This window comes from Lacerta agilis, chromosome 13 (genome assembly GCF_009819535.1).
Source record: "Lacerta agilis isolate rLacAgi1 chromosome 13, rLacAgi1.pri, whole genome shotgun sequence".
Taxonomy (NCBI): Eukaryota; Metazoa; Chordata; class Lepidosauria; order Squamata; family Lacertidae; genus Lacerta; species Lacerta agilis.
Window position 1 is genome coordinate 18,591,802 of NC_046324.1, and position 14,731 is coordinate 18,606,532.

The window sequence follows — 14,731 nt, forward strand, 5'->3', positions numbered from 1 at the left end:
TCTCAAAATTTAAAAACCTATCCAATCCCTTCCACCTTCCCCCTGTGTTGTTGCTGGTGAAAACCTTCCATTATTTTCATTATCTACCTCTGAACCCACTCCAATTTATCATCATTTTTTATGTGAGAAGAGTCTCCAAACTGAACACCGGAGTCTTTTTTCCTCCCCTGATGTTCTTTCATGTTCTTTTGGGGTTGTTTCACATCAAAGCAAAACATTGGCTCAGCATCCGTAACAAGCATTTGCTGCCTTCAAGATAAACTGATAACACTGCTTGCCCTATGCTGAGGAGACCAAAGGCAGCATCAAAATCTGTCTTGAATTATGGGAAGAAATGGGCCCTCTTTTGAAGTGTGCTCACTGCCACCAGAAAAAGGTGGACCATAGTGGGCTGGCCCTACCATTAGGCCAGGGATAAAGAGCCTTAGGCCTACAGGCCAAATGTACCCTTCCAGGCTTCTCCATTTGGTCCTCAGAACTCTCCCCAGGCCACATCTCCTAGCCCATATCCTCCTCAAGTGCCAGGGAAGCATTTTGGGGTCAAAGGTATGTGAACTCAGTTTAGATCTGGTATCCAAAACATTTTTTTCCCCAGTTCAGAATTTGTTGATTCTAAGGGTAAGCCTTTTGCACTTGGCTCTGATTCTTGGGGTTCCAGCAGAAGCACAAAGTAGATCTTGCAGACCCTCCAAGTGCCCCTATTTTCCAGGGGTGTCCTTGATTTAGAGAAGCCACCCCGATTTATCTGATCCTGGAATGTCCCACTTTTCCTTAGGATGTCCCTATTTTCATTGGAGAAATATTGGAGGTTATGGAGTTATCCAACCTCTGAGCTGTCTGAAGGCAATCCTGTATAGGAAAGGATTTTTTAAAATGTTTATTGTTTTATTATGTTTTATATATGTTGGAAGCTGCCCAGAATGGCTGGAGCAACCCAGTAACATGTGTGGGGTATAAATAGTAAAATTACCATTATGGAATGGGACGTCCCTATTTTCATGAGAGAAATGTAGGAGGGTAAGGATCTTGCAAACCCGAAGCCTGCCCACCTCTGGTGTCCAGCACCTTCCAATTCTCATTTACAAACACCACCACCCATAATAACCAGAAAGCAACTCAGATTGTCCCCAACTTTCTTCCTCAGGACTTCCTTCTCTAGCCCAGGGAGTCAAAAATGATAGAAGAAATTTTGGCACCTGAGGCGAACCACAAAATGGTGCCTGCTTCCCGACCAGAGAAGAACGGGTGAATGAAGATCTACATTGGGATCTGCTGCCCCTGTGGATCTTCCCACACGAGGCAGTTGACTCACTTTGCCTCATGGGTGGGACAACCCTGCAATCTCTTACAGCCTTCCCAATAGGGGTCTGCACTCTGTGTTTGTGTTTTAAAAGACTGACTAACGAATGAAAAAGCTGCATATGTCCATTTATTTTTATAGGAGTCAGCAAATGTGAATTTGGGTGTATGGCACGAACCTGATGGAAATATATTAGTCCATTCGTTTTTAATTGCTTTTCAATGGAGGCTTTGTTTTGCACTGAAGAAATGGGCTAGGATGTGTACAGCTCCCAGGGATGGAATTGACCAGAGTGAAAAGCTCTGTTTAATTTAGATAGCAGTTAGGCTGCAACCCTAGCATTGGAATGTAGGAAGTTGCCTTGTATAGAATTGCATGAAAACCAATTTAATTGCAGACACAGAGCCTTCAGTCCAGATTTGGGGGGAGGGGGTTGAAAGCTGTACTGGGAATTGGTGGCGGGGCTACTCTCAAAGGCTGAATTACTCAATTAAAGTCCTGTGAAATTTGTCCTTAGAAAGCTGCATAATCACGGTTGCAAACTGCATGGGAAAACTGCATGGCAGGCTTCCCACTGCAGCCCTTTGCACTCCAATGCATGGAGGGAGGTGGGGGTCAGGTGACAGAAGGGGTGGGATAAGTGAGTATGTTCCTGCTCTCCTGTCATCACAAGAGGCTTTTAACATCTGAAATAATCTGTGCAACTTTTAAAATGGTTGATACAATGAATATAATTTGTGTTATCCACCTGAAATTTGGCAGGTTAGCAATGTGTGGGTGGTGGAATTGGCTATAGAATGCCTCTACTGGCTCCCAGGACGTTTCTGGGCACAATTCAAAGTGTTGCTGCTCACCTTTAAAGCCCTAAATGGCCTCGAACCAGTATACCTGAAGGAGTGTCTCCACCCCTATTGCTCAGGTCAGACACTGAGGTCCAGCTCCGAGGGCCTTCTGGCGGTTCCCTCACTGTGAGAAGAGAAGTTACAGGGAACTAGGCAGAGGGCCTTCTCGGTAGTGGCGCCCGTCCTGTGGAATGGCCTCCCACCAGATGTCAAAGAAATAATTTTAGAAGACATCTGAAGGCAGCCCTGTTTAGGGAAGCTTTTAATATTTGATGTTTTATCGTGTTTTTAATATTCTGCTGGAAGCTGCCAAAGTGGCTGGGAAGACCCAGCCAGATGGGCGGGGTATAAGTAATAAATTGTTGTTGTTGTTGTTGTTGTTGTTGTTGTTGTTGTTGTGTTGTTGTTGTTGTTGTCATTATTATAATTATTATCATCTAAATTTCATGGCATTAAGATTGCAAACATAGAACTTAGAGGCAGCAGAATACTGGCTGGATATTCCATTGATATCAATGGGAAAATGGATGAAGTTCCAAAGAATGGGAAATGAAGCAAATATGGAAGAATGCCTGTGTGGAAGGCCTCAAGCATGACTGGAGCAGGGCAACAGCACTCTCCTCACTTGTAATTCCCAGAAAGTGGTATTTGGTAGCATACAGTCTCTGATAGAGCTGCTGAGGGCTCTCCTCATTCTCCAAAGAAACTGTGTACAGCCAGGGTTTCCCATTGGGTTCTGGCTGCTGTTCATGCTGTATTATAAGGACCTTGGGGGACGTGGGTGGCGCTTTGGTCTAAACCACTGAGCCTCTGGGGCTTGCTGATCGGAAGCTCAGAGGTTCAAATCCCCGCAACAGGGTCAGCTCCCCTTGCTCTGTCTCAGCTCCTGCCAACCTAGCAGTTTGAAAGCCCACCAGTGCAAGTAGATAAACCACTGCAGCGGGAAGGTAAACGATGTTTCTGTGCGCTCTGGCACTTATCACGGTCCTCTATGCACCAGTAGTGGTTTAGTCCTGCTGGCCACATGACCCGGAAAACTGTCTGTAGACAAACGCCGGCTCCCTCGGCCTGAAAGCAAGATGAGCGCCACAACTGCATAGTCACCTTTGACTGGATTTAACCGTCCAGGGTTACTTTACCTTTTACCTTAGAAGAAGAAAAAGAAGAAGTAGAAGAAGAAGAAGAAGAAGAAGAAGAAGAAGAAGAAGAAGAAGAAGAAGAAGAGGAGGAGGAGGAGTTTGGATTTGATATCCTGCTTTCTCACTACCCGAAGGAGTCTCAAAGCGGCTAACATTCTCCTTTCCCTTCCTCCCCCACAACAAACACTCTGTGAGGTGAGTGGGGCTGAGAGACTTCAGAGAAGTGTGACTAGCCCAAGGCCACCCAGCAGCTGCATGTGGAGGAGCGGAGACACGAACCCGGTTCCCCAGATTACAAGTTTACTGCTCTTAACCACTACACCACACTGGCTCTCTTATAAGGACCTTGGGTATGAACCTTGGGTTCTGGGCTATTCCAGCCAGGAATAGATTACAGTATGTGCAATGAGTGGCACTGGGGAAACGCAAGGTATAAGTGCTTGTTTCCCTGCCACAGTCATGAAAGTGCACAATGCACAGTGGAAAAGCGGAAGGGAAGGGGGTAAATGGGTCATGCTGAAGTCTTGGAATGTCTGAGGGAGGCAGCTCAAAGTGCAGAGAGGCTCAGTGCAATAAGAGCAGCTAGAGCTGAGTGATGGGGCAGCAATGTGGCCTCTTCCAAAGGCCCAGGGATGCATGGAGATGAGAGGTGGGCATGTTGCCACCAATGTGACACCTGGCCGCTAATTAGCCATCATCCCTCTCCCCACTCCTCACCAGCACGGCACACTGTACACCCTGAGCAAATTACATTTTTTTAAAAAAAAGGAAGGAAGGAAGGAAGGAAACTAAAACACAACAAAGCAAAACCCTACTGCAATCTCTCCCCGGCGACCCCTTTCTTCAACTCTTCTCTCGCCCTTTTATTTATTGTAATTACTTTAGTAATAAGATTTGTTTTCCTTGTTATTATATATATTACCGCGCAGGGCAACAACAAAAACAACGGCAGCGGAAAATAACAATGACTGGGAAGAATTATGCATTTTATTTATCTCTGTGGCCATTATGGGGCCACTGAGCAAGGGGAAAGCAAGGGAGGGAAGCTGGAGCAAATGCGGACGGGAGGGAGCAGTTGGGGGGAAGCTGTAAATAGAGAAGCAAACACATTCCTGGGGAGCAAAGATGTATGGGAGTGCATTTGCCAAGGAGGAAACAGTGGTGCTAAACGAAGCCAGCTCATAATTCATGCAGCAAGGCAGCTCTGGCAGATAAAGGATGGAATAAATAACACTCTGGAAGAGTGAAGGCGAGTGGAAGAGTTCTTGTGGCCCATGAGAAGAGAGGATGGCGATTTGCAAGCCCTGGATTTCAAAACCAAGTGCTGGGATTCTGGTACCTTGGGGTATTTCCCCCCTCTCTGCAACGGCAGCTGTTTTTCACACATTAAATGTGCATTTGTTACTTTTACATTGCACAATGTTATATTACATGAAGTTTTATTTAGATACCACTCTTTTGGCCCAGGGGCCCCAAAGCGGCACACAATATATTGCTGCATACAATGAAAGTGCAATGCATCAAAACGATAGCAAACAGCAAAATGGGCAGATATCTGCCAATCACATTTGGGAGCTGCCTTCATGCTCTCACTGCAGCTGCCGCTCTCTAGCATTCCATCGCTCGCCTGGACGCCCACTTAACTCACATCCACTGTACCCGGCTCTTCCAATCTCTCAACTACATGCAAGCCTAACTACAACCAGTCACCCCTGGGTGACTACCCTCACACTACCTTAAAGGGGAGACTCAAAGGATGGTCCTTTTCAGGGCTGCCCTGGCAGGGCTGGCTTGTCAGCAGTGACCTGCCAATGACAGCAGCCTCCAACTCAATAGCCCCTAAGAAAGCAGCTGAGGTTTGGCACAGTTGTGTCAAGGCTCTTTTCACAGGTGGAGAAAGCTATCCAAACCTTCTGACTCCACCCAAAGGCAGCTGTTCTGCATGGGCAACAGAAAAGCCTTGGGTGGCCAGATTGGTATCTCTGCCACTACCTGCCTCCTGTCCTTATCTTTGCCAGTCTGTTGCATCAGCACGTTTTGAACATGTTACTTATTTGCTGTTACTTATTTAATTTCAGTCCCTGTTGTTACTGAAATAAACACTTCAAGGCAGCCTTACAAACAACATTAAATTACGCATTTCAAAAGCACAAGGTTGACGTATCTAAAACTCACCAGGATTCCTCCGACAGGGCAGCTGGCAGTGGACTGCCCTGTGCTGTTGGCAAGGTAGGGAGAAAGCCCAGTTAGAGCAGTCCTTGAGGTGGTCGTTGCTGGCCTTCCTCTCACACACCTGGAATCCTCCCCAGTATGAAGGTGCATGCTCTGGTTATCTCCCGCTTGGACTACTGCAATGTGGTCTACGTGCGGCTACCTTTGAAGGTGACCTGGAAGCTACAACTAATCCAGAATGCTTCAGCTAGACTGGTGACTGGGAGTGGCTGCTGAGACGATATAACACCTGTCCTGAAAGACCTACATTGGCTCCCAGTACGTTTCCGAGCACAGTTCAAAGTGTTGGTGCTGACCTTTAAAGCCCTGAAAAGCCTCGGCCCAGTATACCTGAAGGAGCATCTCCACCCCCATTATTCATCCCAGACACTGAGGTCCAGCTCCGAGGGTCTTCTGGCAGTGGCGTAGCGAGGGCAAGGCGTAGGGGGCAGGGCGCCCCGCAGCCTACTTGCAAACCTTCTCGGCATCTGAAGGCAGCCCTGTTTAGGGAAGCTTTTAATATTTGATGAATTATTGTATTTTAGTATTTTGTTGGAAGCCGCCCAGATGAGTGGGGTATTATTATTATTATTATTATTATTATTATTATTATTATTATTATTATTTAGAAGCTGTGCCATACCAAACCAGACTCTGGCCTCTCCAAGGTGTCAGGCGCAGATACTTTCCTGTCTCTGTTCCTAAGATGCTTTTGCTGGTGGCCACCATATTAGAAAGTCCTCTCTCAATGTGTGAGAGGCCAGAAGCAAGCACACAGCCTCAGGAGAAGGTTCAGCAAAGCCATGTTGCCCCTTTATCTGAGTAACACATGAAGAGGGCTTTTGTGGTTCCCGCATCTCTTTTTCTGGCTCACGAGATAAGGAACCTCCAGCCCAGGGAGGAAATGGGGTCCTCCAGACCTCTCCGTCTGGCCCTCAAAACTCTCTCACTGCTTTGCACTGTGAGTGTTTTGAACTGGTTGGAATGTGATTATGTTTGCCCAAACGGAGAATAAGGATGGGTGTGTGGAAACTAGCCTACTGTACAAAGGTAAAATGGTGACATGCTGCTCCGCCCACTTTTGCCTCTGGCCCCGCCCAGCTGGCATGTTGGCTTGGAAAGTTGCCAAGAAGAAAATGTGGCTCTCAGAATGCAAAGGATTCCTGCCCCCTTCCTCTGAGTGTTTTTGCCTATCAGCCCAGCTTCCTATCTTCCAGTCTCTCTGCTTGCCTGTAGTGTCAATATATCCACAAGTGTTTGGGTTGGGAAGGGGAACAGAAATGGGGGTGGTTTGGAAAGACGAAGAGGATCTGCAAGAATCTTTCACTTTGAGTCCATGTATTTCTCTGTCAACTCCAAGTCTGATCAATGATTCTGCAGCTCTGAATCATTTTTAATTTAATACTTCTGGGAAGAGGGTTAAAAAAAACTCAATCAAACACAGGCACAGTTGGCAAGCAGTGGGAATTAGCATTTGGCAGCGTTCATTATTGCTGTTTACGATGAAATAAATTAGGAGGGTTTGTTTTTTTTACTGATGCAATTAATAACCCTAAATTTAGGTATCATAAATAACAATATTTATCTGGACCCGCAGTGTCTGGGAAAGACTAGCCAAGAGCTGAGAATGCCAGCTTAGGATTGGATCTTGCACAAGTGATGTGGCCCAGGCATTTCTTGGCGTGACATTAAGAGAGTGTGCCAGTTAAAAAAGTGAGCAGCTGAGAATAGGGATGTTGGAGAATTCCAATGAAAACAGAAACAGGAGCGGAAATTGCTGATGTTCACTTATTCATCCCATGTCTGAAAAGGAAATCAATCCAGAGAATATGATTGGTATTCGCTGCTGCTGTTGCCTTCAGTCTGCAAACGACACGTAATTGAATACTCCTCCCCACCCCACCCCATTTGCATTGTGTTTCCTTTGCACTGAAATGAACGAGGTGGAATAATGTAAGGACAACATAGCTGACATAATTAATTAGGTAAATTATATAAATTACACGATTTCACCACAGCAAACAGTGAGACAAATAACATGGTTTTCTGTGGAAGCTGAACTGCAGAGGAACGGAAACGGCACTACAGTCAGACCTTGCGAGTCAAACGTTTTGGCTCCCAAATGCCATAAACTCGGAAGTGAGTGTTCCAGTTTGTGACCGTACTTTGGAACCGAACGTCAGGCATGGCTTCTGCAGCTTCTGATTGACTGCAGGAGCTTCCTGTAGGCAATCGGAAGCTGCACCTTGGTTTCCGAATTTTTCGGAAGTCGAACGGACTTCCGGAATGGATTCCATGCGACTTCCGAGGTACGACTGGACATGCAATGAATACAGTGGAGGATGGAAAGTGATGCCTCCTTGCACCCCTAGCTGAGAAGGTGCTGCAACTCAACTACTGCTGACCATGGGTACATGTGTCAGCTGAATTGAATGTGCTAGAAGGTCAAAGCAGTGGGAGGAGGCCATGCTGCTGCTGTGTTTGGTTCTCCTCTGGCTCCTCCCAACATTCGGATGTTGCGCGTGTGGTATCAGGACGTCACACACATGTGACATCATGCAAGACGTTCCCCTTCCCCCATTGCCCTCGCAAGCTGGCGCCTCTGCCATCACAACACCTCTGGGTAGTGAGTTCCATAATTTAACTCTACATTGTGTGAAGAAGTACTTTCTTTGTCTTGAATCATTTTTCAGCTTCAATGGATGTCCCAGATTTCTAAGTGTTCTAGTTGTAGGGCTATGGGAGATAGAGAAAAGCTTTTCGCTATCTACTATCTCCAAACTATGCTTCAAAGAGGAGCAATGCACTACCCCGCCATATTTTTTATTCAAGAAGGCTCTCTTATCCTTGAGTCAAACCATTGTTTCATATAGCTCCAGATTGCAGACGCGGAAGAAATGTTTTCGGGTCCCATTTTAATAAGAACCTCCCTAATTTGCACTTCCCAAAGAGAACGCAGCCATCCTTTGTAATATGCACTTCTCTGAATTCTTGTGATGCTGTTGCAATACAAAGAAGCATATATTTGGGGAAAGTGCACACACAGATTGATATAGCGACGAAAGTAATGTACAAAAATGCACTGTTTCAGAGGAAGTGCCTTGGAAAAAAATATCAATATTAGGCAAAATTGCAAGCAAGCTGGGATATCATTCTTACCGTGTGGTGAAGAAGTCCTTATTACAAGCTAATAGAAAGATTGCTTCATTACCAAGGGGTTATACAGTATAGCCCTAGCTCAGTATAATGGTGTACAATAGGTACAAACTAGGTAACGCCCTTCCTGGAGACAACAGCCTAGAGGTGTCAAACTTTGTCACTTCCCCCACCTCCTTGCACATTAGCATCACACATGACTGAAAAACTTATCTGCAAGAAACATAGTTCAGTTTTTTGCCCGGCAGATGCAAATCATCCCTATGTATTGTACACCTATGGTTACCTTCCCTTGGCTTAATTGCACCTTCCTTTTTCAGGCAGTGCAATGCAGGTGCAAATCCCTGCTATACACATCATGTTCAACAGAGTTAAGTGCAGAATAACTTGTCCTTGGGACTCAGCTATACAGCTGCAAATAAAACGTTTTAAGTGTGTTTTAAGTGCAATATACAATGTGACACTAGATGGCGATGGTGAGACTTATGGAAAATTTGATGTACAGTTGTACCTTGGAAGTCGAATGGAATCCGTTCCAGAAGTCCGTTCAAACTCCAAAACGTTCGGAAATCAAAGCATGGCTTCCTGCAGCCAATCAGAAGCTGTGGAAGCTCGTCAGAGGTTCGGGTTCCAAATAACACTTGCAAACCGGAACACACACTTCCGGGTTTGCAGTGTTCGGGAGCCAAAACGTCCAAGTACCAAGGCATTCGGGATCCAAGGTACGACTTTATGTTTTTTTAAAAAAAAACACTTTAAAAAAAATCATTTTCAGAGTGGTTTTTATATGTGTCTAGATTCCACCCAAGTCATGTACCAATTTGTTTGTGAGGGTAGGTATGTAATGTTCTCAAACCTGCTGCCCATCTGGGACACTTAACCACAAGAGAAAACATGCAGCTGTTCTAATCAGAAGTGGGACACAGCATGGGTATATTTGTTTCATTGCTTCCAGGGAGAATCAGCAGGGTAGGGGGATGTTCCCCACTTGAGCTATATGCTGCACTAGTGTAATTACATCACCACCATCATGTTTGCTGTAGAAGTACATTTGCTTATAGCTTTCAGATCACATTAGCAAAAGCAAGTACCCCGGCCTGGTTTGTCTCAGGACTTCTTAAGCTCCTGGAGTCCTGTTGGGATGAGAGCTCTCCTCAACTGGGCAGGGTGTACACTGATGTGGCAGCCAATGTCTAGGCTGCTGGCAGGAAACCTTTCTAAATGCCACATATTGGTGCCTTATCTCCGTGACTGAGCAGGAAGGCTTTGGCACTTGCAGAACGAGCCACTTCAAAGCAATGTGGGAAGGGGGGGGGGAATCCCTCTCTAAATCAAGAAAGATGCTGAGATAAGTAGACGGAAGCAGCATCAATAGCACAACTAGAGGGAAGGGGGGAGAGATTTATAGGGGCATCTGCGTGCGAGATGCAAAATCACTCTGCTCGTTAAAAAGTCAGATCCGAATGGGGATACTCATAATAATCATCTTGTTCAAAATTGTCCTGGCTGGCTTCTTTATGAGCTTTCAAAGGACAGGAGAAGATATTAATTTACACCAGCACTTTAAAGACAGTGAGTTGGAGAAAGTAGGCAGCATGATTGGAAGGGCTCTGGAACACAGGGAGGAAAGGTGAACTGAAACTGCTTGGCTTGTCACAGATGTTTTCAGGAGGTGCGGCAGGGGTGGGGGAAGCTTCCTTCTCTTCTCTTCAGAGGTTTTTCAGCACTTCTTTCAAAAGGTTGACTTATTGATTTATGCTGCTTTCATATCGCACCATTTTCGGTAATGTCGCTGCATAGCCAAACCTGAATGGCTGTGTGGCATTGTAACATCATCTTTTCATCATTTGATTCCTGGTCCTGGTGGGGTCCCTTCTCAGCTCATCCAGAAAGCAGCAGCAACCAGAGGGAACAGTGGTATTTTAAAAGGTAACATTCAGAGCAGGCGTCTTTGCCATGAAATCATCACCTCACCACAACACCTCACCTAGGAGGGGTGATGCAATATTCCTCAAAGTTTTTCAAGGATGAGCCATCTGCTTTATTCTGATGTCTTGCCCACATCATCTCCTTCTGCCCCTGCTCCTCATTGCCCAGCTGTGGGATAAGCAGCCTCATGCTTATGTCTAAATCATGCATGAAGGGGTTAATACTATAGGGGAAGCTGTCCTGCCAGGCTTAGCTCACCTTCAGAGGGACTAGGTCAGTGATAACCAAACTTGGCCCTCCAGCTGTTTTGGGACTACAGTTCCCATCATCTCTGACCACTGGTCCTGTTAGCTAGGGATGGTGGGAGTTGTAGTCCCAAAACAGCTGGAGGGCCAAGTTTGGCCATCACTGGACTTGGTAAACAAGACTTTGTTCCCCTCAATCTACCAGTAAAGCTCAGTGTGTGCGGAGATTTGTGCTGATTGCAGCAGCTAAGACCACATGGCTTTCACAAGCCAATCTTGTGTTCCTATACCAATAATTTAGAAAATTTCACCACTGTAATTAAGTCAAGCTTTACTGCCTGTGCAACTTTTCTGAATGCTGCATGGAAAAGCACATGAAACCGACATTTTCAGAGTTTGTAAGTAAACCATCTTTATCTTACCAAACGTGTGGTCTTTTTTCTATGCTGGAGGAAGACAGAAACCTTAGAAGGAACTCACAAGGGCATATTTCAAAGGTCTAACAGCTTAGATTTTCCTGCTTTACTTTGCTACATGTTTTGTGGTTTTAAATCTCTCTCACCAAAGAGTACTTGCTTCAAACCTGGATCTTGGCATCCAGGAATTCTCCTTTTACACCTATTTTTCCTTGCCACCAATACCAACCGCATGTTTTATGAGTGTGTAACACACACAATCATTCTGGGCAAATCCCAGATCAGCTTAATTCAGTTTGGGATCCAGACTGAAAATACACAGCTAAGGAGACAAAAACGAGAACACGGCAGCCTAATGGGGACTGAGTATGCCCAGTGCATATAGAATACAGAATGACTGGCAGGGAGCACGGAGGCTAGGAGACCAGAGGAGGAAATGGAATAGAGCATCCTGGAAAAGGGCATGGCTGGCTGACAGGAACCTGAAACAGGAGGATTCCACATTGCCACATTTTGCTGCAACTTTCACTTGTGATATACAGTCATAGAAATGCAGAGAACGCTTTTGCTCCTCAAGGAACGCCATTCTTTCCAAGAGTCAACTGGAAATTGCAAGAAAGGTCAGGTGTTCCCCCAGGCCTGTGTCTAGTGGAGATTTTAATTATGTGCAGTGATAATGGAAAGCTAGGAAAGCAAAAGGTGTTTGTCTGGCCCTCAACTTCTCAGGGGCTGTGAGGTGTGTGTGTGTGTGTGTGTGTGTCTGTGAGAGAGAGAGATTTGAAAACCAGCTCAGGGCAATATCCCATTATTTCATTCAATAGGATCCTGAGCTACTTTCCCTTTCAGCTGTTGTATCACTGCCACAGCATGAAAGGTGTGAAGGAGAAGTGAAGCATTCTGAAAAGTATGGAGACACACACACTAAAAATAAAATAAAAATCAAAGCTTCCAATAAGCCCCCCCCCTCATGTAAACCTTTGCCTCTCCTTTCTATTTCAAAGGGAACTCACTTGAGAAACTGGATAAAGCACAGCTAAAAAAAATATTCTCTCTCTCTTTTTCCTTTATGTCCCCCCCCCCCTTAAGTTACTGATATGGTCCTAGCAAGCCCCAGACCACCATGACACAAGAAGAAACAACTGAGTTTCTCAGGCACGGTTCCTGGGCACTAGGATTGGGGCACTACAAACAATTCTATACTTCCATCTGTGAAATACTGGAGGGCATGCAACTCAGAGCAGACCCATTAAAATTAATGGACCTTGTCAATTCATTTCTATGGTTCTACTCAGAGTAAAACTTAGCTGGTTCCAAACTTATTCATGCTTACTAAGTAGTAGACACGCTGTGTTTAATGTGGCCTTAATTCAACTTAACATGCAGTCTGATTGAATAACTCATTAACACCTGGCGGGGTGGTGGTATTTTATTGTTTTTTTTAAAATGTGGATTTTTTAAAAAAACTGATGATCAATCAAGTTTCCTTCCCTTTAAACGTTCTCCAGCACTGATGTCGTTGATGTAAATGATCAGCCTCTCATGACTCGAGCAATGTGTTTTAAGATAATTTGCCAAGCAACAAATGAGCCCCCCTCCCCATGTTAATCAGTCAAGGGAAACTGTTGTCTTCATTAAATACACTCACTATGTCACTTCCACTGAACTACTCTAATATTTATGTTAATTGGCTAAATAACTGATTAATTGGTTAAAAGGTAGACAGTTAATTTACCCAGAAAATGCATTATTCGGTGAACCAAATACAAACTTGAGAGAACCATCATATTGATAAATGCATTCTACAGGTATATTTAGGGAAGGGCAAGAGGCGTCACCAGCTCCAACTCACAACTGGACAAGGGCCCAAAGTTGTATACCATTGACAGTGGTTTGAATAATGTTGAAATATATAATATTTTTTAAAAAATTAAAAAATCCGTTAAAATAGGAATTATTTAGGGTTTGAATATGGGAGCTGGAAAGCTAAGAGGCTTAGCAAGGGCAGCCGACCAGGCAGCACCATATACCACTACAACTCCTCATTAACGTATCTCATACTAATAAGGAATGCCCCTTGTTGCTGAACGCAGTAGCTGGAACTCACAACTCCATAGGCCCTTTAATATGTCAGCTTAATTGCTTGCTAGTAACTGCAACCCAAGTGATGTAACTCACTTGCCATTGATGACTCCATCTGGATTCAGCATGGGGATGACCTTGAAGATGAAGCATTGCCTCAGGAGATCTGCAATGGGATCGTTGCTGAGCAGGAATTCAAGTGTCCCCTTCATTACCCAGCTGGCATTGCTCTCACCAGGGTGGACCCTTGCCATAAGCACCACATAAGGACGGTCACCTAGAAAACACAGTGGGAGGGGTATTCTTTTTTAAAAAATGCTTTTTCCTGTCCTTCTCCCTCTCTATTATTATTATTATCATTATTATTAACATACAGTCGTACCTTGGATCCCAAACACCTTGGCTCCTGAACAAATCGAAACCCGGAAGTGAGTGTTCCGGTTTGCGAACGTTCTTTGGAACTAAAATATCTGAGAGGGCTTCCATGGCTTCCGATTGGCTGCGGGAGCTTCCTGCAGGCAATCAGAAGCCACGCTTTGATTTCTGAATGTTTTGGAAGTCAAATGGACTTCCATAATGGATTCCGTTCGACTTCCATGTTACGACTGTATATCTGTCCCAATAAACTCACGGGAGCTTTATGTTCCAAAATGGCACTGAATGCAGCGTGAGACTTTCCCCGTGAGACTTTTCTTCGGAGTGGAAAAAGAACAGTGCTTTCTGTTTTGGAGCACCAGTGGTCCACTGCCTTCATTCATGTGGACCACGGCATGTCTATGGAATTCAAATTGAAATGCCATAAAATAAAATAAAAAATACAAGAGATAAAAGAAGCAATACAAATACAACTAAAAACCATACAGTATCTAGCACAGAACACTGCAATTGCTACAACAGGCAGAAAAATTGTTAACTGGTCTGCCAAAACACTCAGCAATTTTCAACTGGTCAGAGGGAGGAAATGGAGGAACGACTGGCTTTGACACCCAGAGCTGCTTTCTCCATTACTCTGTCAGGTTAAACAAACATGTAGCAAAAACACATATGCCTGTAGTGGTCATCATTTTTGACAGCCACTACAGACAGATGTTGGCAGGGAATCAAGGCCTTCCAATCAATTTTGGCTTTGCATCACATTTGACAACATACCAGCTGTCTTCTTTATTTTCTCTCTCTATTCTAGCCTGCAGCTGAGAAAGGGGGGAAAGTACCATCCACTAAAAAAAGCAAGGGAGAAAAATAGGCCATGCTGCGATTTGGGTCTCGTGTGTATAAATACATATGCAGTAGAATGATGTGGTCATATTCTGGGATTGTTGAATGGATTGTACCTGTTGGAGACTATACAGGTGGGGAGTAGCATTTCCAATGTTCCCCCATATTTTAAAAAGCCCACACAAAAAACCTGCAAGGA

At 44.8% G+C, this 14,731-nt stretch overlaps 1 protein-coding gene across 1 annotated transcript in view; it reads right to left on the reverse strand.

Annotated features, from left to right (window-relative positions):
* LOC117056939 (cytosolic carboxypeptidase 4-like) overlaps positions 1–14,731 on the reverse strand; it is a 211,096-nt gene that overhangs the window by 51,337 nt on the left and 145,028 nt on the right. The window contains exon 18 of the mRNA XM_033167644.1: positions 13,414–13,594. Coding sequence (XP_033023535.1) covers positions 13,414–13,594 — 181 coding nt within the window. The remainder of the gene's footprint in view (positions 1–13,413; positions 13,595–14,731) is intronic.